This window comes from Crocodylus porosus, unplaced genomic scaffold, assembly GCF_001723895.1.
Source record: "Crocodylus porosus isolate Cpor-Errol unplaced genomic scaffold, CroPor_comp1, whole genome shotgun sequence".
In the NCBI taxonomy this organism is placed as follows: domain Eukaryota; kingdom Metazoa; phylum Chordata; order Crocodylia; family Crocodylidae; genus Crocodylus; species Crocodylus porosus.
The window spans coordinates 9,375,705-9,402,380 of NW_017728922.1; the positions used below are offsets into that span (position 1 = coordinate 9,375,705).

General features: G+C 42.6%; 1 protein-coding gene across 1 annotated transcript in view; it reads right to left on the reverse strand.

Annotated features, from left to right (window-relative positions):
* The window catches only part of PTPRT (protein tyrosine phosphatase, receptor type T), a 587,995-nt gene that overhangs the window by 437,177 nt on the left and 124,142 nt on the right, over positions 1 to 26,676 (reverse strand). Inside the window, exon 6 of the mRNA XM_019539805.1 lies at positions 25,261 to 25,435. Coding sequence (XP_019395350.1) covers positions 25,261 to 25,435 — 175 coding nt within the window. The remainder of the gene's footprint in view (positions 1 to 25,260; positions 25,436 to 26,676) is intronic.

A 26,676-nucleotide genomic window follows, 5' to 3' on the forward strand; every position in this document is an offset into this window, starting at 1 on the left:
ATTGGGGGATGAGGGCTGTGTGAAGGGGCTCTTCCAGGAGGTCCCAGAGCCCACACAGCCCCTGCTGCATCCAGTGTGTGCGGGGCTTTTTTTTTTTTTTTTAAAGTGCCGGGACTAGGCTGGGGCTGGGCAGGGGATGGGGTCAGGTGGGGCAGCCATGTGGGCTTCTCCCATGTCTCCCCCTGCCTGGAGACAGGCACAGCCACAGGAACCATGGGAGAATCTGCAGCTGCCTAGCTGTTCCTGCCTCTCCCCAGCTAATCCAAATCTCTGGATCAGTGCTGAATCAGTGCCGAATCTTCAATTCTGATTCGGCCGCATTGAATGGGGACAGTGATTTGAAATCACTGAATCGAATCACTGTCCTCTGAATTGTCCGAATCTGAATTGAATACTTCTCTATTTGCACAGGCCTAGTAGGCAGATTTCCAATACAATGTGGTGGTGATATGGCAACTGCAAACATTCACTGTAGCGTCTAGAAAATGCATCTACTGTGTGGAGTATTCCAGAGTTAGTTTAATGGAGGGGTGGAAGTTGTTAAAGTCTTATTGAATTTTTTCTAGAGATTCCTTTCCACGTGTTCATATTATGAAGATGTCTATATTAGACAGACAGGGTGAGCTCCCATTATAAAAAACAGTTTGAATGGGTACCCCTTTGTTCCTATGGTTGTTTAATGCTTGCTTGCTTGTCTTCTACCACTGCCTTCCCAGCCCCCTGCCCCATATACCTCTCATACCCTTATTTTCTGTATTCTACTTTATCTCTTCTTACACTCCTTCTGCATGTCCTTTCAGAGCATCGGATGAAGTGAGCTTCAGCCTCCCAAACCTCATCCTCTCTATATATTTTATTTAGTTAGTTTACAAAGGTGCAAGTCTACCCTGCCTCCCAATGACAGAGATAGGAAAGGGAATGGGAATTGTGATGCTTGCCCACAATGTTGACAAATTCAGCTTCTTCACGTCCTCCTGCCAAATGAAGTATATACTAAATGTATGGCAAGACTTACAAATAAAGGGTTTTCAAATTCCACCTTTTTGTAAAACACTTTTATTTTTTTAAGTCAAGGATTTTTAAGGCAATTTTTAGGGCAAGAGACACGTGACCAAGTGTTTGTCTAAGATCACTCCCAATTATACAGTTGTTCCAATAAAATGTATCACCAAAAATAGTGACCTGATGTGTATTTCTTAGAATACATTGACCATACTTTTAAATTTTAGTGCTTCAGTAGAATAAAAATGTTTATCCATCTTCTACAGTGTCACTGTGGAGTGCTTCAGAGATACCCACATTTCAACCGGGGTCATTTTTCATGTGTCTTAGGCTGATTTTCAGCTCTTTGTTATCTGTCCACTCAGTTTTTATAGCTCTTAAGAGTTGTTTAGAGATAAATGAATGTTATGTCTGTCCATACCTCAATACATGCAGCCACCAGAACTCTAGACAGGTCTAGACAAAGGACTAGATGACCACTTTGTACATCCAGAAACCACGGAAGATGCTTTTCATTACTGTTCACGTGCGTTTCACTGTGGGAAGATAGAGGTAAGCTTTCTATACCTTGGCCATATGCCACCTGACCTAAAAAGCCCTTAACATCATTTTGTCCTTTCTTAGCAGGCATTACAGAATTTGTATGACAATTTTTAGAAGTGTTTTGTAAGATCAAAGCATGTTCACAGAGCATTAAGCATCTACTTAATACCTGTAGCAGATTCAACATTAACATTGCTGGTTCAATATTAATGCTAATATCAAGCCTACTGTAAATATTAAGTAGATATAGTATAATATAAACATGAAATACAGAATAACCTAATGGCTTATGAGTTCTCATACTTAGAGACCTCTGGCTCTGAAAAAGAATTGCAAATTTCAGCACATGACAGAATTTGAGTCCAGCTTAATGAAGAACATATTAGATCTTGATTATAACTACTACCGGGTTTTCTTAAAAAAAAATAAAAATCAGTGACTGAAATCAGATATTGTTCCAAATGGTCTGTCTAACACTGGTTAAAATAAACATCAATATTCCTATATATAGCAATAGCATTACACTTATACAAGCCCAAAAGAAACAAATGATCTATACATATCTTAGGGAGAAGGACAATGCAGGCAAGAAAATAAAAAATGGGGAAAGGTGGAAAGAAAGAATATCAAATTAGGTACTCTGATCAGGAATGTTTGCATTTAGAAAACTAGACTACCAAAGCAGGGAAGACAATGGTAATGAACTGAACAGTAATGAGAAGACTGTATTTAAAAGATTAAATAGCACTGTAGTTAAGAAAAAAAAAAGGTGTGTTACCAGCAAATATCCAACTCATTTAATCTAAAACTTACAAGATGCCAGAGAAAAAAATAAAAAGTTATAAAACGTTTCTGTATTTGTTGTTAGAGGGGGGTTGGGATGGAAAACAATAAAGGTAACTAATAATCAAGGACTTTTTCATTTTAATTTGCATCTGTATCTCCATGGGGAAGAAACAAATTGTAAGTTGTCTTCTGTTGTGTAATTCAATACTAAATTCAGGCAAACAAATAGGACAGTAAAGAACATACTAAGACTGAACTATAGGCTCCAGCGGGGGATAACCTAAGATTTTGCAGCTCTTTGTATCTCTCCAACATACACACCCATGCAGAGTGATGGAAATCCTCCTTCTATGAAAAGCTAGCAGAAAGTAGTGAAAGTCTTAGGAAGAAAGGTAAAAAAAGAGAGGAGAGGAGAATGGTCACAGGAAATGGTAAAACTCCTTCAGATATGGACTGTTACATTTCCACAGTGGAGTACTGAAATATGATTGGGGTCGCAAGGTGCTACTGCAATAGAAACTGTTCTAAATAAGGGGAGGAAGGTTGTGGCAGGGAGGAGAGAGAAACAAGTCTGTGAGAACTGGGGGACATCCATGAATAAGCTCAGATTTTCTTGGGCCTACTTGCATACATCATTTAGAACAATGACACTACAGGTTTCCCTTGCTTTATGCGGATTCTACATGTCTAAATTCACTCCCATGCTATGACCCTTTTTATACCTGTGAGAGGGGAGGCAGAAGCCCCCCCAGCATGGCTCAGACCCCTGACCAATGTGCCCCAGCACTTACCTTAGGAGCTGGGACTAGCGGCAGCTGGGAGAAGATGCAGATGCAGGCTAGCCAATTCTGCAGCTGCCTGAGTCTGTGTATCAGTGAATGTTTGGGGTGTGGCTTCTGAGAAGTGCAGGATGCTCAAAAGACAGCCGGGGAACTAGCTGATCCCGCATTGGGAACCGAGGTGCAGAACGCTACCTGAGAGATGCCAGCTGCAGAGCTGGTGGGCTCCAACTCCAGGCACCTCAAGAAGGAGCCAGGCAGCTGCTGGAGGACCTGACCAATGAGGCAGAGGGCAGCTTTGGGAGCCAACAGGGGCAAGGGAGCCCCATGGAGGGGCAACAGTCACAAGGAATGCCACCAGGGAGCAGCAGGGCTCTAACTAGGAGCTTGGGCACCATGGCTGGAGATGGCTCCTCAAGCCTGCAGGCATCCCCAGACAGACCTGGAGTGGGCAGAGCATGGGAAGCATGAGCCTCCAAAATGGGGAAGGAGGTGATGCCAGCTGGAAGAACCAGGGTGACCAGAACACAGGTCAGCTGGGCCCCAAGGAGGTGACACCAGAAGAGCTAGTAGAGGCTGGGCACAGGACAGTTGCCTACTAAGAGAAAGGGGACAGACGAGTCTCTCCAGGGGATTGAGGAACCCAAGACAGACTATATTGGGGCCCACACCAGCACGAGCCAGTCGTTTTCAGCTTGAGTTAAAGTTTGGCCCCAGACAGGACAAGTTAATTTTTCCAGAAGAGGGGAAGCTAACCGGAGATGAGGGTGGACCCCCAAAGATTAATGGCCAGGAAGGCCCGTCCTTTCCAAGGCAGACAGCAAGGGAAGACCTCCAAGAAGCAGCGTTGACCCAGGTCAAGGACATGGTAAGGGTGAGATAAAGTGGGGTTTTGAGCCCCATGAAGACACCCCAGAGCCGAGACCCCCTCGGGTCACTGACAGAACTGTCTCCCCAGCAACAACATCAACGATGTTGCAGAAGAGAAAGGGGCAGCTCCCAAACCATCTAGGAGGCACCAGAACCTGACGTCGCTGGGGGGCAAGACACCAACAAAGAGGGCGCCAAAACCCTACAACACCAGCGACAATACCAAAACCTACCAGTGACAATACCAAAATTTGTTATATGTGAGGTAAATTCATTCTTATGTGTTCTGTGTGGTGAAAGCCCGTTGCTCAGGGCAGTTGGTGCTCATGCTTCTGCAGTTGCAGCTTCTCCGGGAGTAATGCAATACCACATGCATCCTGCCACTGGGCGGGCAGGGGGCACAGCACAGCTCAGCAGCGCTCAGCAGGGCAGCTGTAGCTGGGCACAAAGCACAATGCACAGCAGCAACTGCCTGTCTGCTGTTTGTGTGTACCAAAATTGTCTTGTAAAAGTGGTGGAAATGGGTCTGGGTGTCAGTACAGTCAAGGTCTTGGAACATATTGCTATTTTTTACATTGTAAAGTGGGTTTTTTTTATACCAATTTGAGTTATGCACTGTTTTCCAGGAACACATGTACAGCATAAAGTGAGGGAAACCTGTAAAAGCAACTCCGCAAAAGGCTGGGATAAATTGCAGATAGTTCAATTCTGCTCACGTTCAAGTCTCCACGTATTTACCAGTGACTATAACAGGGAAAGGTTCTAGGACTATGCTTACACCACTTATTTCATGGCAGTTCAGGTATTTTAAATATTCAGAACATGAGACAGTGACATAATGGGGTTCATGATGAAGACCCATTTGAACTGGTGCCCCAGCACAGGAAGTAAGAGGGGTACAAATATATGGTGAAATTTAAAGGAGTTAAATGCCAGGCATTCTCAGAACAGCAAGGCAAGTGATGCAACAGACTTTTGGGGGTTCTATGAAAACTCAATTTCATCATCTGATGGTTGGAATAAATGATATGACAGTTGAATGGCCCTCCTAAATACGACTGAGGAATCAGACAGATAGACAGACATGGCAAAGTGGGGCTGCAAATGCATAAAATAATCTCAACTCTCTTTTTCAGTCTTCAGCTGATTTCCTATATTTTGCATCAGAGGATAGTTTCCAAATTAAAGCATGTTAAAATGCAAGATTAACTTTAAATAAACTGCTGTTTGCTTAGCACAGGGACTAGTTATTTAGTTCCTTAGCTTAAATGGTAAATATTCCATCGATTCCACAAAACCCAGCTTGACTGGAGATCTAAAAAGGTCTACTTTGCCAGCAAAACACAGGAATGCCATAGGTCAGAGATAATTAGCTTGCAAAATCTGCAAGATCCTGTTTCCAGACACTTTCCATAAGCTTTCCATGTTGTCGTTAGGTAGCACATTATAACAGACACAACTAGACCTTGTCAACTCTTTGCTTTGAAGCTAATAGGATTCTGGAGCAACTAGTGCTAATCTCCTTAGTTTTGAGCACAGGGACTTGTTTGTGCTTCACAAGCACAACCAAAGCTTGACCCAAAGCTTGCAAGCTACTTCAGCTTAGAATTACCTCCTCAGCTTATAAATTCTCATAACCAAGCCAACTAATGCAGTTTTATAACTGTTCTTGTAGCAGGTCGATTTATGGCATCCATTCGTACACACCTTGAAACCCAGGAGATCTTTGTTTCCAGTTTCTAGTTAATGCTAAATATTTCAGTTGACAAGATTTCATTTTTCAGGTAGAAAATTCAGGCTGTTCCTAACCAGCAAAGGAAAAACAAGTGCCTCCTTGTGGCACTCATGTAAAGTATTCTCCAAGTACTAACATTTTAATTCAAATATCCATTTGATGCTGTACACCTGCACAGCTCATTATGTTAGAGAGGCTTGATCTCAAACCCAGGCCCCAGCATCATTTTTTTCAGTGGAGTTTAATTGTACCAATTTTGTCTAAGCCTTGTCTGGGGCTGTCACATCATCCAATTAAAAGGCAGCAATTGAAAAATCTACTTGTCATTAAAGCAGTTCCTTTATGTGCTAAACTATTTGCAGAGGCTTAACCAAAAGGCAACAGGGAAACAACTGTGGGTGGGTGGACAGACCGCAATACTTCTACTAGGATGCCAAATGTAAAGGAGATATGACAGCATGCACTGTGCATCTAAGCAGTTGCACTGAAATCAATGCATAAAAGCATTTGTTGGAGACGCTGGGAGTTTCTCATGCTGAACAGCTGTAAACTAGGTCAGGCTCTTTGAAGACTCATTAGTGGTTACTACATTACACTTGGTGGTAATGTTGATCAAAAACTAACAGCCCCCTTGCTACATAAGCTGTTCAGTATAGAAACTGTGTTAATCTGCTGACACTTATTTTCTTCCAACAAAACAAACCAGTACTCTATTAGCTGTGCAAAGTGTCACAGGTGAAAAGGAGAGAGAGATTTTCTAATATAGAACAAAGCAGTAAAGAGTTAGAACCTAAGGGTTCTGTGCCCAAATTCTGTTGGTAATTTGCTCTAGAACTCATGACAGAGACTCTGAAGCCAACACTGAAAAAAATGGGCTCCAAGTTTCAGGTGAGGTAACAAAATATGGGGATTAAAAAAGGTAACAAAACAAACAGATGGGAAATTCCTCAATGATGTAATTTTTCCCCTAATTCCAATGGCAAATTCTAGTGTATATGTTACTTTCAGAGCATTAATTCCAGTTAAATTAATGTCAGATTAGTACATCCATTGAAGCACCTGGAATTTGAGACACCAAAAGTAGAAGTCATTTCTGGATGTTGGCTAAATCAGTGATTCTCAACCAGGGTACTAAAAACCTTAAAATGCTGTGAGATCCTTTTAAAGATGCTACACAACATTAGGACTATTAAGCTTGCAAACACATACACTTTGGGCATGTGCAGACAAAATGAGGGGCATGTGTGCACAACACTTAAAAGTGGGTTAAATGCTTCTGCACTGTTTTAATGGTGTTGCTGTTTGCACGTGTTGGCGGTGTATTGCACATTCGGCAGCGTGATGCGCCTTAAGTGACTTTGGGAGCATAGGGACCACTCCGCCCACCAGCAGCTCGCCTTCCCCTCCCCACCACTGGAGAGGCAGGTAATACATAGGTGTACGTGACATGGGGGTTTACTTCATCTTAAACTGAACCACTGTTTTTAAAAACCCACCACTTCAATTTAGGGCCCCCATTTAGTCTACACATGCCCATTATTTACAAGATATACCCAGATATTTCCAATAGGCATCCATAGTGCTAAGAACATTCTGACCTGTTGTGGTCTGAGTTCTTTAGGGGAAGCTCAATTATTTTCCTGTAGTCAAGACATGAATGAAATTTAAGAGCTGGCATTTTCTGAGGAGTGCCTGGAGGGTGAGAATTGCTGCTCTATGTACAAAAATGTTACAGTGCTCACCTATTTTAAAATGACTTGAAATAGTTGGCTACAAGGTACTATGAGGTACTACTTGTTATTCTTAGGATGATTTTCTGTTGATGTGGAGATGACTGTCTGAAAGGTCTTTCACGATGCCTTGTTAAAAACTGAGTTTTTTCCGTTCCAAAGATAGGCTACAGTATCAAGAGAAATAGTGTCTTTAGGAGGTTAGGGTAACTGTATTTGGATCTTGGGGAGCACTGGATTTGCAGCTGAATAAAAGGCTATAACCCAGTCTAGCAAGCTGCTAACCACAATGTAAAAAGTAACATTGCAAGACACTTAGGCAAGAATTTTCCTAACAATATTGTAAGATATGTAGCTCATTTGTGTAAGAACAGGATGCAGAGCAATGGCTATCGTTAGTAGATAAACCAGAAGTAAGACCTTTGAGATGGTAAGGAAATCAGCAAGAAACTGGAAGTGACTGAGAGAAGCAGGGGTCAGAGTCTTAGGCATGCGCTCAGAGCAAAAAGTCATGTAAATAAGTGAAATCCATAGGTAATTCCTTGCTAATGAAATAAACAGTAAACAGAGGCAGAGTTTACGATGGGAAGGAATAAGGGTGGATCAAAGGAGGGACAAAGATGGGGTAAATGTTAATAAGCATAAACCAAGGTGTATAAATATGGAAAGAACTAATGTTCATGGCTGCTCCACAGTTTGTTGGAGCTTGCCCAAAGCTGTCTCCATTTTTAATAAAGCTGTTGGCGAGCAATGTGAGCAGGTGATGCGTGTATCAATCCATTGCCTCCCTAGTCACTGGGCATCGCATGGAGTCGAGGTCTAACACAGGATACTTCTAGTCCACCAGAAACAAGAAAAATAACATTTGATAGGATCTTGTTTTCATATTGCCTGTCCAGTTTTGCAGAGGGAAAAAAAGGTAGGGGCGGGACAAGACAGCACATGAAAACATCAAAGTATTAGCATTTTTTATTTATTTTTTACACTGAACTTCCTGCATTCCACACACTGCTAAGACGACGCCCCTTCCAAATCACTGTGTGGCAGGATAGGAAGAGGAGTAAAACTTAAAAAGCCCTCCTTTTAGGTCTCTGGGAGCCATGAGACCTCTCCCCTATCCAGGAAGTATTCTTTACTGTGATAGCAATTCTCCTAGCACAACTGGATTTTTTAAAAGGTAAGAAGGGGATGGGCATGTCTCTCCCAAAATCTTTTAAGCTCATTTTCACAACTACAATTCAATTGACCAGCTTCTCAGCAGTTTAAGACAGCACAGCTCCACCAAAGTCAATTGATTGTAAACAGTCCGTCAGATTTCAAATAATTTATCTGCTAGGCAGCAGCAACAATGGTTATTATATTTCTACACTGGTTGAAAAACAACCCATTTTTCAAAGGTCAGTAAGATTCTAATACAGAATTTTAGAATTCCTAGATATCTAGATTGGAAATGAACTATAATGAGCTGGCATGCCGCACTGCCTCTAAAATGGAATTACTATAGCAAAAAAAGTGGTTGTCATCAGGGCTCTTAAAAAAACCCTCTCTGCACATATCCAGCAAAATTTCGGCTAATTCTGTGTCTTTTCCATTTAATCACCTTAATCTTTATATCAGAGTTTCAAAAGCATGAAAATCATGATGCAAGACTGAACCCATGAGTAAGGTGTTTAGTGCAATACTGGGAATTGTACACAGCATCTGAAGTGGACCAAGATGCATGGAAAAAAGACAGCTGCCAATTAAAAAGGGACACTGAAAAATCTTCCTCTTTCAGCCTTGAACTGAAGAATGGTTTTCCAGAATTAGCGCACAGTTCTTAACCATTTGCTATCTTAGTTTGTAAAAATAAAAGGAATGGTTCTGGGTAAATGGCTCACTCCACTCAAAAACTGCAACTGTGCATTAATTTGCTCCATAACATACTGCTGAAACAGACGGAAGCTTAGGTCAGGTCAAAGGTAGCTGGGGAACTCATTAACGCCTTCCTCAAGTCAAGAGGCTGTCCACCTTTCAGAAGTGATTTTGAACTCCTTACTTCAGTTCTCCCACACAATCAATATAAAGTTCACCAGCTACAGTGGCTGGTGAACCCCCTGGAATGAATCAGAAATTGTCTCTTTGTCTAGCACAGCAGAATTCTTAAGGGTCCTGATAATTGTAACGGTCAGTAACATTTGCATTCATAAAAACAGATTCATTCATCTTCATTGGAAATTCATTTGCTCTCCCTGTACAGATGGGATCTGTTGGGCTCACTGCACAGTAAATGTATGCTTAGTTTAGCTGGTTTATTCTTATGCAAGGCTCCTGTGTTAATGATTTTTCTTTAAAAGAGACTACTGCTTTGCTTTCCCTCTCCCCCACTTAATTCAGAATAAGCTATGGAGATACCTGGAATACCCAGTGCGGTGTGTTTTATTGCATGAAGTTGTGGTTATCTGCAAGGAACAATATTAAGGAGGGCAGGTATGTCCAGAATTTAAACTGCCAGCTGCTACTAGGCTGCCACAGCTTTTGTATTTTTGTCCCGCTTTGCATCTTTCTTAATCAAGCAGCTGCACCAAACAGCATTCAGAGAACAGGGTTCTTGTGTGTCTCAGATTCTTAATGTTAGCTACAGTGCATTTTTGTATGTTCTTTTCTTTAAAACCACCCCCAAAAAAACCGTGATGCTCCAAAAGTACCTCTCTCTGAAGGAAGAACATGCATGAATTGAATTATCACTCCTTCCTCCAACCAGTTAAATCAGAGTGTTACAAAATTGGCCTAAAGCTGCACAGAACCTTCACCAATCTCAATACTGTTGGCAGATAACATTCAAAGGGCCTCTTTCAGACTTTCCAAACTGTCCAGGATGGCAACTCTGGGCTGGGCATCTTGATTACAGCTCTATAATATGCATGCCAGGTGCTGAGGGAGCCCTTTGGCATATTATTCAGAATTGTAAAATCATTAGTGAAGCAGATGAGATAAACTTGAGCTGTTTTTTAAAATGTGCTTGACTTTTTGAGTTTTCATACCAAGTCTTTCCTTTCAGCTGCAATGCAGTTACAAAACACTATTACTGTCTTTTCAGTCTCCAACAATCCCACATATGTAAGAACTATTTCCTATTGAATTGTATTAGAACAATTTTCAGACACATATTTTAAAGGCACATGCATATGCTGAAACTGAAGTAATTCATTAAGTATGCATCTCCAGGAAAGTTTGCACATGGCAAAAAGACTTCTTTTTAGAACTGTGTGGATGTGTCTGTTAGGCTTGTGTGAAACAGCCAGTATTCGCTTCAGATTTAGATTCAGCTGATTCAGGGGACAGTGTTTCGATTCGGTGATTTGAATCACTGTCCCAAATCAATTCAGCCAAATCTGATTCGGAGATTCAGCCACAACTGAATTGCCCAAATCTCCATATTGGCCCCATTCTCTGCCCACTCTCCCAGTCCCATAAATGGCTGCCCCGCCCAGCCCGAGCTCAAGGATCCTTGAGGAAAAAAGCCTGGCACTCACCAGCTGCTCCCAGGTGGAGGGGGAGGCAATCCCCGCTGCCCCCCATTGCATGGGGGGGGCTCTGCTATAAGCCCCCTGACCCCCACCTTCTCTCCCAGCCCCCCCCCATGGCTGGCCTGGCCTCCCCAGCTCCTGGCTCTTTAAAAATAAAAATCCCTGACTCACCAGCTGCTGCCAGGTAGGGGAGCAATCCCTGCTGCCCCCCACTGCACTGCACTGCACTGCATGGAGGGGTCTGCAATGAGGGAGTGCTCAGGGAGACTGGGGGAGCAGGCAGGGGATGGGTCCTGGCAGGGACCTATCCAAGACAGCAAAGACACGTGACATCTGCCACTAATCCCTTTTCCGCAATGGATTCAGCCTCCTGGGTGACCAGCTTGGAGGCACTCAGCACACAGTGCTCACAGGGGAACCACTGCAGACACGAAAGGGGGCAGCAAGCGGACCCCATGGTCCCCTTACACCTTCTCCAGCCCTCCTCCCCCTCCCCCTACTTACCAGCACAGAGTCTGGGTCCAGCTCCCTGTGGCAGCAAGTGGGAACTGCCTGAATTTCCAAAGCTCTCCAAATCTTTTCTGAATTGCTTCAGAGAGCTTCAAATTGATTCAGACCTTTTAACTGGTTTTCTTGTTCACTTTGGATTTTGAGATTCGGCTGCCAAACTGGGCCGAACTTACTCCAGATCAAATCAGCACCCCAAGCTTCACCAAGCCCTGGTGTCTGTTATGACTAAGTAATTGCCCATCAGAAAACAGAATTGAGGCTTTTAAATGGGTATTTGATTATATGGGAATTGATTTAATCAATTTCTTTGTTAGAAAGCAAACCAGTAAGAGATCCAACAGTTTAAAATGAAGGAAACATCCCTGTTCTGTGGAAAATTTGACAGCTTCAGCTCTCTCTCTCCCCTCCCCCACCATTTAGAACAGAATACATTGAGAACTATGACATTTTTCATAGAAATTATGGTCTCCTTACAGCTCTACTTGAGTTATTATTAACAAACAAGGCTAATTTAAAAAAGAAAAAAACCCCAAAAAAACAATTGCCTTACCAAGCTTTTTCTTGTTATGTCCTGGTTTCTGGCATGCTTGCTGAGATGATTCAGAGCAAATAGATGTTACGGTTTTTAAACATTTTCATATATCCCCCAAATTGTGCTACTGTTCCCAAAAGGTAAATACTAGGGGCATGCAAAGTGGGCCCTAGTTGATTTGGATTCAGATTCGCCCTGAATCAGGGACAGTGATTTGATTGGTTCATTCAGATCACTGTCCCTGATTTCATTTGGCTGAATATGAAGATTCAATGCTGATTCAGAGAATCAGTGATTCAGACACAGACGCAGATTTAAAAGTTTTTTTCTACGTACCTTGAGGTAGCAGGTATGGCTCATGATCGCTGCAGTGTTGGAGAATATGGAGTGTCCCACAGGAGTGTGTGAATGGCGGGGGGTCCCTCCATGTGCTCGGCAGTGAACCAGGAGGTGGACTAGAACTACTTCTGGTCCATTTCTGGGTTATCAGGGAGCATGCTGGGGGGTCCCCACACCTCCCTGGCTCAGCAATCAGTGCTTTTGGTCCACTTTTGGGTCTGCTGCCAAGCGCACTGGGGAGCCCTATATGCTTCTGTGGGACACTCCATGTGCCCCAGCATTGCAGCATTCATGAGCCCCTGCTACCTAGAGGTATGTAGAAAAAACATTTAAAGCCGTGTCTATGTCCAAATCTCCAAATGTTTCTGAATCTCTCCAAATCGATTCAGAGGCTTACGATTCGATTCAGAGGAAATTAAAGGGTCCTCTGATTCAATTCAGGTTCGGAGATTCAGCCACTGAATTGGGCCAAATCTCCGCCAAATGAAACCAGAGACTGAAGCTTCGCACAGCCCTAGTAAATACTAAGGTTCTACCTCATGTAAACGGAGTCCTCTCTCAGCTCTCTCAACATCTAGTCAACACAAAGCTAAAGTAAAGTCACCTAAATTTCCTACCCACATCAAATCCATCTACTTTGAGTTCAAGAGGAAAATGGGCAAAAGAACAAAAATCTCATTTCCATTTCTGACTGGATAAAAGATTGCTGCCCAAACTATCCTGCAGGAATCTGTCCACATCTCCCCAAATCTGAATCGCTATGGAATGGAAATACAATATTTCCACTGCACAGAAAACTCTTTCAGTTAAAGAAAGACAAAGGCACAAGACATGCATTTCATGAGCAGCAGATGCTTTCTAGCACATCTGCCTCCAGTGTTGGACTGCTGGGTGTCTGACACTTCAGGAAAAGCCACATAAAAAGTTAGACATGCTTAAACTCTGAGAGGCCAGTTTCTGTAGGTGATTTGGCAAAAGTGGAACATAGGCAAATTTATCTGATCCATCACTGTATTAAATATGTCAATATGAGGCATTCCTAATTGTTGTCAGAGAGATGAACCACTTTCATTTTGTTTGGAAAAGTTTGGCTACTTTGAAAGACAGAAATTAGGAAATACTCACATGTAAGTAATACAAAATTAGTTGGCTTAAGTTCCAAAAGAAACGAGCAAATTCCTGAATTCTGTCTGTGAACAGACCAGGCTAGATATCAGGAGGCACTACTTCGCTGTCAGGGTGGCTAGGATCTGGAACCAGCTTCCAAGAGAAGTGGTGTTGGCTCCTACTCTGGGGGTCTTTAAAAGGAGGCTGGATGAACACCTTGCCAGGTTTGTTTGACCCCAGTACTCTTCCCTGCCATGGCAAGGGATTGGATTTGATGATCTGCTCAGGTCCCTTCTGACCCTACCAACTATGAAACATGTAGGGAAGTACATTCAACTTATGAGTTATATTTGATATTAGATAACATGTTTACGTAAGTCAGACTACAAACTCATTTTTGAATATAAAGATTGGTTGCCTTCTCCATTGTCTCTTTACTGCCATGTTAGATAAAATTCTAAGGTGCTGTTGTGACACAGGGATAAGAAATGCGGGGCACTAAGCCTCTCTCTCATTCATGTGGAATTCTCCTTAGACTAGGGACAGACAAGGTCTGGCTTGTGGGTTAGACCCTGTCAGCAGTGGACACCATTTCCCAGTCACCTCTGTGCATAGCTGGGGCTGGTCTCCATGGAAACCCCAGCTGTGCTGTGAAAGCTCCAGGCTGGGGTTGCCACGGAGACCAGCCCCAGCCATGCTGGCAGGGCACATGGCAGGGAAGGGTGTAGGTCTGGAGAAGCTCCCCCGCCTTGTTCTGCCATGTGCTTCAGCTAGGGAGCAGAGGGATGGGGCTAGTCCTGCTTTCTGGAGCAGACAGCACAGCCCAGCCCAGGGCTGCAAAACATGTTGGGATTCTGGGGGACTGTGATTTAACTTGAATCAAGAATGGGTCTGGGACAGAAGTTGCATAAACTGGTTTGACTTCAAAAACTTAAGTCTGATACTACATTCAGCCAGGTTTATCTTATTCCAGTTTCAACCATTTTTAAACTGGTTTATGTGCACTAAGCTTCTGTTTTGTTACAGGTTTAAATCAATTTCTGATCACTTAAACCAGTTTATATGTAATTTTTGTCCCTAGCCTTAGTGTCTCACAGCTCTCAAAATTTCAGGGCAAAGACTGGAGTCTGCCATCTTCTGTTTAGAAATCAGAGGAGATCACCAAATATAGAAAAAGCAGGAGTTTGCCTTATTTCCACATGTATACCTTGGGTTGCTTTCTCTTTAATTATTTTTTCCTTTTTTGTGGATTCATGCTCAAACAGGAGATGAGTAAGAAGGAACATGAAATGGAGGAGGTGTGAACAGTAGCTGCTAACTTCATCTTTGTTCAAGCCACAGCAGTAACAAGTCTAGTTTTCTCAGAAGCAGTGCAAAGGATCCCCACCCCCACAATCCAGTGGAAAGAATTAACTAAGCAACCCAACGCAAATGTTGCTGAGCTCAAAGCAAAAGGGAAAGCTTACTTGCAACAAAAGAAACTCCTATTTCAGTTTGTTTTTTTCCTTACCTAAAGAGGTGTTAATCTAGCATTTTAAATTCAAGGGAGACCAATAAAACTGCCAGCTACTTTCTAGCTCCTACAAGCCATTAGAGTTTGATTCAGCCAGCTGTGATTAATTGGAAACCCAGCTGTAGCAGTTCAAAATCAGCAGAACTGAAGGTAGTGTGAGAGGCCTGCTGACTATTTACCGATATGGTTAGTAGAGGTACACAATTCAAGGAGACTACAGAAAATCTTATGAGCTGGATATAAAGCTAGTTGACTTTTGGGTAACTCAAGGAAGTTTTATTGTTCTGATTGAATGGAGGAGGAGAAGAGGAAGTGTCATGTTAAATCTTGTACTGACGCCTCTTTCTACAAGTCTACCCAGCTGCCAAACTGATTCTATAAAATCACACAGTAACTGCAGTTGCAAAGTTCCCTTGTGCTCTAACAACACAATTATCTTTAAATCTCCCTACTCTTATGAGCTGACATTTATTCCTCCCACTCTGCCCAATATTTTAGATTCCGTGGAAAGCAAGAGTATTGCTTGGTAATATAGAAATGAAACATGAAGCCAAACCACCACCCCCACTACCTTCCTAAATTTAGGTAAAATCTGAATTCAGATGCTAACTTTTTGACTCAGCCTTGCCTTAGAAATAGAGAACATTATATTAGGTTACATTTATATAGCACTTTTTTAATACAAGTAATTCATTGCGAAAGTTAAAACTTAACCCCTGGGTTTGAAAGGAGAATGTATTCATATCACAAATGCCAAACTGAACACCAGGCATTAGACAGCAGTCTCAATAGGTTCCATGTAGAATATAACTGTATCTTTAAAGAGGCTGGGCAACACTGAAAGCTAAGCCATCATTGGCTTCTTGGGGTTTTTTTTCCCCACTGACTGTGAGCCCTCCTGAAAACAACACACATTCTTGTTGCACACTGTGGATCTAATTTACACTTCATAACTTGGGTACCCCTAAATTTATGGTAATGCCAGGCACATGTATGTGAACACATGTCTGTTTCGTCACATATGCCTACTTCCATGTATAAGATCTGACAGATGTATAGGAAAGTAAACTTCTGTATTCCTGTGGAGAAGTAAATGGCAGAAAGGGGAAATAATTTCCTTGAAAAATGTCCATCATTCTGTCTATTTCTTCACATTGTACTAATTGCCAGTGTATTTGAAATAACAGATTCTCTTACCTACGTTTCTAAAGTAATTAGCAAAAATGAAAGAACAAAAATGATTTGATATGGGAAAATGAATGTCTGAAAAATCACTTGCCTTCCCTATCCACACCATACACTCACTGAATAAAATTATGTAATTTTAACTGGACTATTTAAACAGTTTGTTCAATGAGAAATCCAAGACATTAGCTTCCAGGCTCAGACTCCAAAGACTGGAGCAATGCATTTCCCAAAATCAGTGTTACCAACATGAATAAAGAAGCTGAAGTAGCTGTCTGATAACCAGCAATCACAGAGTTGTTCTCGCTTGTGCCAGTCATTTCAGAGATAGTATAACCTTTATAGACAGTTCACACAAAACACAGTCTGTGTCTGTGCAAGGTTGGGCAAAGCAACCTCATTACACACCATATCAAATCTACACTTAACTTCTCATGGTACAGTACTTGCAAATTCTACAGACTGAATCTAATTTCACAAACTGGAAAAAATGGAGACGGAGATAGCAGCCTGCCCGAGGGAAACCCTCATTTTCACAGCTTAACTGATACTGTTGGTTGTGCTAGTGCAAGAGACTTTTTCCTGTACCCAAGGTGATAACTTTGAGGATCTTGATTAATATGCTTTACTCAGGCATATGAATCCAAATCTATCAACAGCTTTTGCAGTCTGGGAAACCCAGATAGGAATTTTCATGCATTTCACTTACTTAACTGAACTTTGTTATGCATAACAGAAAAGTATTTTACCACTGGAACTTGAAATGCACATGTGCTTGAGCAAGGCTGAGCTCATCACCTGAATCGTTTATAGTAAGTGCCTGGATAGACTGGAAAACCCAATCTGACGGACACAATTGGCAAGTCACAGCACATTCTGTTACCTTTTGATATATCCCTCCACTCCTGTAGTCATGACTGAAATATGTGAATTCCAATCTCACTTTCTCAGTGCACTTGCAATCATTAACTTCTTGTACTATTGTGCAATTATGGGAATAGCAATTCAGTCATAATAAAAATCTAAAGCCTGAATATCCTGGGGTACAGGCCAATTCTTTCAGCAAGCATGAAAACATAGGTGCTTGAAAGTGTCATTTTCAGTTTCACAGCCCTGACACTAGCTGCTTTACATGTAATAAAAGGTTTAGGAGTCTGAAGGCAACCTAGATAATTGCACTTGCCAGGTTATCAATATCAAAGCTAGTAAGCTTTCGTGCTTGGCCTATGAAAATCACCCAAGTGGATATCCAGGATATATGCTCTGACATCATGTATATGGTTATCTCTATACCATGTGTGTTCTGCTTATAATCTGTCTCCATATCTCAAGGAAATGTCTCAGTGGCTCATGAGACATTTTTGGTTCATATATAACATGAACAAGATGCTGTTTAGCACAGGGCAATGATGTACCAAAAAAGAAAACCTTGTTATCATAGCCCAAATGACAGTGTCTTGGACAAATGTCACCACATAGGGGCTATACAGACAGCTTAACCACCTATGTAGCTTACTGCTCAATAAGAACTGCTATACTGTCTGCCCTGGGCATTGAGAGAGTATTAGAGCAGGGCCAGGTAAGAGTGTGTACAGAATTCTTCTGCTACAACAATTCCTACCTCCTGGAGCTGTCCCTCTGAATTGTTTTAAACTGAGTTGAGGGTATAGCAACAACTAGGTAGGCTAACACTGACAGCTTCAGGAAATGAGGACAGTACAAAGCTGTTTCCCACTGCAGTGCCTGTTCCAAAGGCAGCTCCACCACATCATCTGAGGATTTGGCCAGGTAGACCAAATCCTTGTGGATCACTTGACCGTCAGAGAAGTGGAAAGGGCAAGAAGAAGGAAAAGAACCAGCACTGTTACTTTACCAACATCTACACCTCTTAATTTTAGTCCCTCTTCAACTTAAGTTCTCAGTGCTATGTCCCCAAAGTACAATGTTTTCTCAAGCAGCCAGCCCATTCTCTCTCTTCAAACTCTTTCAACTTACTATTCACTTTCCCTTTATTTGTCTCCTTTAATAAGATGTTAAGAGCTTCCCTCTCTGGAGTTCTTTCAGCAACACACTTTAGGTCCCCTCTTCAAATCCTACTCTAAGAGTAAGTTAGGTCTGTGTTATAAAGGGTTCCAAACCCATTCTACTTCAGCAGTCTTTACTAAAAATTGGTAGGTACTGGCAAATATCTGGAGTCCTAGTTCTAGTTTCTGTGGTAGTCAAATCTTCATAGATTTACAGAAGTTTAGGGCTGGAAGGGACCCCAGGAGATCATAGGGTCCAGCCCCACTGCTCTAGGCAGCAAAAATTTCTGGGGTCAAATAACCCCAGCAAGGCATGCATCCCCCTCCCTTTTGAAGTCTCCTTTTGAAGATCTCCAGCATAGGTCCCTGCACCACCCCTGCTGGTTGTCTATTCCAGAGTCTGGTCACACAAACAAGTTTTCCCTTATATCCAGTCTGAAACCCCCTATGAGTTTATGACCATTGCTCCTAGTTTTCCCCTGGGGTGCTTTGCTGAATAGTTGTTCGCCTAGACCCTGATATATTTGTAAGCTGCCATCAAATCCCCCTAAAGTCTTCTCTTTTCTAGACTGAACACTCCCATATCTGCTAGCCTTTCCTCATATGGCTTGCTCTTCAGGCCTCTAATCATATGAGTGGCTCTTCTCTGCACTGTCTCAAGCTTCTCCACATCCTTCTTGAAGTGCGGTGCCCAGAACTGGATGCAATACTCCAACTGTGGCCTTACCAATGCCAAGTAGAGTGGGAGAATAACTTCCTTAGTTTTGCTTGAGATGCATTAGTTGATGCATGCCAGAGTATTGTTTGCTCTGCTAACTGCAGCATCTCACACTGGTGGCTCATATTCATTTTGGGGTCAATTATGATCTCCAGGTCCTTTTCAGACGTGGTGTTAGGTAATGTAACATGACTGACCCTGTAAGTTTGTCACAGACTTTTCCTCCCCAGATGGATCACTACACTTCTCAGTCTTGAACAGCAACTGGTTCTGGTCTTTCCATTTACCTAATCTGTTTAGGTCTACCTGGATTGTCAGCCTACCTTGAGGCATGGCTACACTTCCCCAAGGCTTAGTGTCATCAACAAACATTGCTATTGTGCCTTTCACCCCCACATCCAGAGTATTGATGTAGATGTTGAAAAGCACCAAACCCTGCGGGATCCCACTGGCTACCTTATACTAGGTCAACACAGATCCATCTATTAATACTCTCTGGGTCCAACCCTGCAGCCAGTTTCCTTACAATCTGACTCTTGAATTGTTGAGCCTATAGTCCCCTAGTTTTACCTTAAGAGCCTCATGGAACACCAAGTCAAAGGCCTTCCTAAAGTCCAAGTAAATGACGTCAACCTTATCTCCCTTACCCAGGTGGTGAGTAACCTGGTTGTAGGAGATGAGGTTAGTGAGACATGACCTGCCTGTGACAAAACCGTGCTGGCTGTCATTCAGAATTTTGCCTTCTACTAGGTTATTGCAAATGGTTTCCTTGAGAAATTTTTTGAGGATTTTTTCTGGGATTGAAGTCAGGCAGATAGATGTGTAGTTCCTCTCTCCTCTTCTTCTTGAAGATGGGCACAACACTGGTCCTTTTCCAGACTTCTGGGACCTCTCCTGAGCACCGGGAACTCTCAAAGAGGTTTACCAGTGGGTCCTGCAATGACCTCAGCTAGTTTGTTCAGCACTCTCAGATGGAGTTCATTCGGTCCTGCTGACATAGATATCCAGCCTCTCTAGCTATTCTTTTACCAGCTCTACATTGACTTTTGGTAGGTAATCATCCCTACTGTGACTATTCTGAATCATATTTTCATTTGGCAGGCTATTTTCCACATCTACTTCTTGTCTAGTCTTGCTGTTTAATAATCCTGAGTTTTCTCCCATACTTTTATATCTGTCACATGGTTCTGTATGTGCATTTCATATCTACTGCCAGATCTTCATAACAATTTTAAATGTTCCCTATGCTTTTCACATTAGAATATCTTGATTCCACGCACTGGTCAATTTTTTCTTTCATGTGCATTAATAGAAGAACATCTGCTGTCTCAGATCTCTAGTACTAACTCTTCTCAGAGCCGCATGGTGACTTAATAAATTGAGAATGCAATTATACAGTGACAAGAAGCACAGCTGAAAAGCAATTTAAGAAAAAATAGCAAAAGCAGCCCCTAAAAAGACAACATCTTCCCTCTTACTCCAATGAAGGAATCAGTCTCTAATGCCTAAAGACGTTACGATAAGACTGAAAGATAAATGCAGAGCTGTCCCAAATATCATATGTGAGATAACAGAAAGCCATTCAAGCAAGAGATAGACATTCTTTTTATCGGTTTGGACTATCCAAATGCTTTAAAGTCAGTAGAAGGAGATCCAGGACATTCATAAAGTGATTTTGTCAAGTATTCCATGTGTGTTCTAACAGTTGTGGAACTGAGGTCAGAAGAGAAATTAATGCGCAATTTCTAGGGAGCTAAACCACAGGAGAATTGGCTAGAGAAAGTTAGTCTATACACACTACAATACTTCTGGTTTAGCAGCTAGCTGATGCCATGACAACTTCCCCTAGTTACCTGAATCCTCCTGCTAGACAGCTTTCTACGTGAGTAAGAGTAGCAGAGAAATATAGCCTAAGCAGCAGCCAGGTGAGGCCTGAACACATTCACAACACTAATTAAAATGGTATGACACTCACCTGAGATGAGTGTATTTAAGATATGTGATGAGAATATAATTTTGGTGTATTTCTGATGTGACTAATACCTTATATAAGATTCTGTAGGGACTTTATTATAGACAGCCTTTACTTAGGCAAACCTCACATTGTTCTCAAGATTTGAACAACTGTCAGGCTACATTATCATTTTTTCTGTAACTTTTTAACTATTCAAATGCGGTCAGTACAGCAAGAAGAAAAATATTCAGGCTTCCTAAATGCTACATTGTGCAGAACAATATCAATTTATTACATATGTAAAAATGGTCTTTGTTGTACATCCATTCAATGGCACAATGGGACCTGAACTCCGATGAACATGACACACATTCAAGGCAGAGCACATAATTTGCCATTACAATCATGCCAATCATCCTAATCATAATCTCAGGCTTCTCCTGCACTGGAAACTGAACACCAGGTGCCTTAGTCCCACATGCAGGGCTGACAATCAGATAATCATCAGCCCTAAGACCCAGGGCTATCCAGGGACGGAGGCTAACAAGGCACATTGGCTTCAACACAAGGAGCCTCTGATCCCCTATACTCAGCACCCCAGCCAGAGCTGCCAGGTGCAGGGTTAAAAGGCCTAGTGGGAAATCCTTTGGCTCCACCTCCCCAGCTTTAGGCTGAGGCCAATATTCAACTGATTGTTGGTCCCAAGATCAGGACTGCACAGTGACCAGTTTTATACCCCAGTACGGTCTCAGCCCTGGGACTAACAATCAACTGACTGTCAGACTCAGCTGGATGTTAAATTTGAGGCATTATACAAATCAACCATAAACTTGTTCTGCATTATATGTGGAACATTATTATGGCACCTTAAATTGGGTGTATATGCAATACCTTTCTCATTTATGCCACATATAATATGTCACCTGTGGCCTAAATGTTACATTTAGAGGGAGCCAATGGGAGACCTTGAGGTAAGACAGTAAGGCTAAATACAGACAGTCAAAAAGCCTGAGTTGATTCAGTCTTTGCAGGTTAGTTTAATCTGCAGAGATTAAACTGACAAACAAATGGTCAGACATTCATTTCTGAATCTGGAAATGCAGCCATGTGCCTGCAGTGCCTCATGCCAGAGGCTCGGGGGTCCTAGAGTATGGCTATCTGGCATGTAGCCAGCATGGGCTGTGTGTTCGCTTCCTCTTCCTGCTGCTCTTGTGGTCTCTGGGATTTACAGTTCAGACTCACAACTTTAGGACTCTGCAGTGTTGCTCATCACTTTCTCTGCCTTATTCCAGGTGCCTCTGGGATTTGTAGTTCACAGTTACTGCCAGCAGTAACTCTGAGTGGGGGAAGGAGCGTTTAATCTCCCTCCCTGGCCCCAGACGCCAGCTGGGGTTTGCCTGGAGGGGAGGGGGCAGTCCCTGCCTCCTCTCCCCACCCACAACCCTTCTTTGATGGAGCAGACAGCACAGCCGAGCCCAGAGCTAGAAAGCATGCTGGCATGCTGAGAGACTGACATTTAACTTGAACCAGGAAAGGGTCTGGGACAAAAGTTTCATGAACTGGTTTGACCCAAATCAGTTAAGTTTGATACTACAGTCAACCAGGTTTATCTTAAACCAGTATCAATTGTTTGGAAATTGGTTTATGTGCACTGAACCTCTGTTCTGTTACAGGTTTAAAAATGTTTCTGTTGACTTATACTGGTTTATGTGTAATTTCTGTCTCTACCCTAAAAGATAGTGAAATGGTTATAATGGAATGTTACATTTGTCTTATTTGATTCTTGTTTCTGGGATGTAAAGAAAATATGCTATCATTTGTAGAAGATGTCTGCTAATTGAGAAGAAAGCCTGGAATATCTCCAAAGATGCTCACATAAGCAGGGATGGCATTCACAAAATGGGCTTTATTAGTACTAGAAAGGTATAATCTATCTACAAATATATTGACAAAATAATAAAAAAACAAAATAATGATCTGTCCATAAGATCACGACTAAGGATTACAATTTTACTGCTGTTCTAATTTTGTTAGATACTTAGGACTGCATGATTTACAGAAGCAGGCAAAGGTGGAGTATGTCTTGTTTCATTTTATTGCCCAGTTTACTCCCCTAGATAAGCACATGTCATTCCAAATGAAGTCACTGCGAGTAGCAAGTGAATGCAAAAACAGAATCTATCCTCTGGATTTATTAGATTAAATTTGTGTGTTGCTTCAAAACACAAGTTACTCTTTCCTATTCCAAGATACATCCTCTATAAATGTAATATTAGGGAGCTAAAAAGTGCTCTAGCAGAGGGAAAAGAACATACTTCAAACCCCTGTCCTTTGTTGAAACACCACCATATAACTGTGCTCAAGTGAATGAGGGAGAGAACACATGAGGCAGGACTTTATCTTAGATCTAGTGGATTTAGGGACAAGATTGTCAATTGAACGAGACTTCAATTACAACCTAATTTAATGTATACCTAAGTACATTATTGCAATTCAATAAACATCTCTTTAGAATTAAACAATTCCAATTTACTTTCATTTCAGCCTGTGTGCATGCTGTGAGAATTTGTTATTACTCATGCCTAAATTAGTCAGATGCTTTCAGAAGCATTGATCCATGCAATCCCATTGTGACATCAGTGCTGCATAGGACTAACTTCAAATCAGCCACTGAAATTTACCTGCTTGGAAAGAAGGAGCAAGACATGGAAAAGTTATATATTCTGCCCTTAATTATCTTTCTCTATGTGTCCTGCCATCCATAATTGTCTCTGTCTAGCAGTCTGCCTGTACACTCCAGCAATGAATCAATGTCTCTTGTGTTGGAAGGCTATCTATTGATATTTATACCTTGCTCTTCTTTCCATCTTACCTGCTAACATGTCTGAGGGGGAGACAGTCAGGCACATTCTTAACCAAGGTTTGCACCGTCTGATATTTATTTCCTTTTGCTGATTGCCTTCCTTCCATTTAAACACAACACACCTCTCAAAATGCTCACATGCATGCCCGGGTTCATTTCAATCATGAGTTCTTATTTATTTTGTTCACTTCAGGTTAGATCCCAAAAGGCGCAGATGCCCTTAATGGAAATTAAAAGCACTCAGGACTTTACACAATCAGTCTTTTCATCAGCTGTAGTCTGAAGGGACATCATAATACACAGCACTTGATTTTTAAAGTACTGTTTGGGCCTTAATGAGTTGATTAGCAATGCTGGGAAGTATTCATAACCACTTACCTGCATTTTATATATGATAAAACTAAGAAAGGTATAATGACTTCCTCAAAAACCAAAGGGTGCTTATAGATGTGCTCAGGGGGGCAGTACTTTAATTAGAGTGGCTCCAAGAGCACCCAGACCATAACATGTATCAGCGTCCCCACACTGAAAAATGGCAGCAGTGGTGCTTTAACTGAAGCTTGTCAAACAAGCTTTAGTTAAAGCACTGCTGCCATTTTTTAGTGCAGGGATGCTGACACACATTATGCTGGAGTCTGCTGGAGCACAGTAATTACCATACTCCAACAGACTCAATCAAATCTGCTCCAACATGCCGTAATTACAGCACATCAGAGCAGCCTCCCTTCATGTGTATATGCACCCAAAGTAAGCAGCAGAGGCAGCAAGATTGGAATTCAGGGCTGCCCTGCCTTCTTACCTGGTGATCACTTCCAACCACATTGCCAAAGGCTAAAGCCATACAGGAATCTTTGTCATGCTTCCTTCCTGAACAGTGGCATGTATAAATGTATACGAATATATATTATAAAATCCCAGATAAACAAATTCAGCCCTACAGCCCTTTAATACACATCAATCCACATGGTTTTCCAGAGGGGGATTGTAGTTCCACAAAACTCAACCCTGACAGGTAGAATAGTCTTAATCAGATTATAGATAATACCCTCTACAAATCAGTAATTGTACTTACACATTCAATTTTACACAAAGCCTCCAGCTAGCCACCATTCAGCTCAGAGATAAAACAAGTTGAGACTTATCCCTTAGCCTAGTCCCTCAGAGTAACTCAGAGACTCCTGTGAGTTGTGCACATGGCCAGACCAATGCATAGTGACCTATGATCAGGAAAGTACAAAGGTGACGTAAAGCCGTCTTTCAATGCTCCTGTCCTGAGCTGCCAGGAGTGCCTCTCATGTGCAGCTAGGAATCTGGAGATCTAAGGAAACCTTCTTTTCCCAATTCATTCCATGTGTCATTAAAATCAAACACAAAATCTGTTTTTCATTCTGTAAAAAAATCCACCTTTACCTACCCTATCCAAATTCCACACAATTTGAAAAATAACTGGGCTTTAAGAAATTCATAAACCACATAGGACAAAGTTATATATGCATTTCCACTTGAACTACTGTTACATGCACACAATATCCATCAGGTATTTTTATTTAATGCTACTTACCTTTCACTATTAGTTCTGCATAATTTGAAACTCCAGAGCCACCATCTGAGCGAATCACGCACCGGTATTTACTGATGCTACGCTGAGAAGTGTCCGTTACACTGACTGTAGCCGAAAACCGTCTGTGGTTGACCACCCTGGTGACCATTAAGGCAGTGTCCCTTCCATTCCATTGCTGCCAGAGCAACCAAGAATACAAATAAATAAGAGACAGACAGGTTGACAAATGTGTTTGTTGTTATGCTTTATATGAATACCATTTCGAACTTTCTGTTTAATGATGTCTGCTAAGTAAGCAATGTATATCATGCAAAGTTCCAAAAGGCCTCCAAAGATGCACCCACAAAACATAAACTGTACACAAACATAAATATCTGTTTGTCTGAATTAACACATGCAATAGGGCTACAGACAGATATTCACAAACCTGGAGCCTGAATTGATTCAATCTTTGCAGGTTAGTCTAACCTGCAAAGACTGAACTGACTTGCCAGTGCACAAACATTCATGTTTAATTCTGGAAATGCAGGCACGTGCCTGCAGTGGCTCAGACTAGAAACCAGGGGTGGGGGGGGGGGTGCTGGAGCAGCCCTCCCTTCCCCTTTCAACCGTCACAAGGCTAGAGGGAAGCTGACCTGGGGGCATGGCAGAACCCCCCACAGGGGCTAAGTATGATTGTGGAGGGGTTTCAACCCCCACCCTGGCCTGGAAAGACCTCATCTAGGCTGTGCCTGGAGGGATAGGAGGGAAGCAGCCATTGCCAGGCTTGTTCCCAAGGCCACACACCAGCAGGGCAGTGCCTCAAGCAAAGGAGGGCAAGGGGTGGGGATTAAACTTACCCAACTCCAAGCATCGGACCCCAGTCGGGTTCTGTCCAGATTTTCCCCCAGCTCTTGCTTGGCTGGTGGGGGCCTGACCAGAGCCACCAGAATGGCCCTGCTGTCCACCCAGGGCTGAAGCTGAAGCTGAAGCTGCAGCTGGGGCTGTGGAGCTGAGCCCAGCCTGCCCTGGAGTGGTGCTAAGGCCAGAGACAGAGGGGCAGCTTGGGGCCGGGGTCACGGGGGCTGTGTGGCCAGAACACTTCTGGCTCCCTGCACCCAAGCCAGCTGTGTAGGATCCTGTGGGGTTGGTCCTCAGGGCAGGACCCTTCCCAACCCATTGGGGCTGTATGACAGCCTGGCCTAGCAGCATGAGTGGTAGCTGGCTCAGGAGCAGACTTCCTGAGCTAGCTCAGAGGCATCACCATACCCCCGGGCCTGGAGGTGCACAGCCAGCTGTCGGCTGTTCAGGGCCCAGGAAGCTGTGCTGTCCTCTTCACCTGCTGCTACCACTGTTGCTGCCACTCTGGGCGGGGAATGGGAGGGTAGGGGAGGTGGGAAACTTCAGCCCCGCAGCTTCTGTTCTGTATGTGGAGCT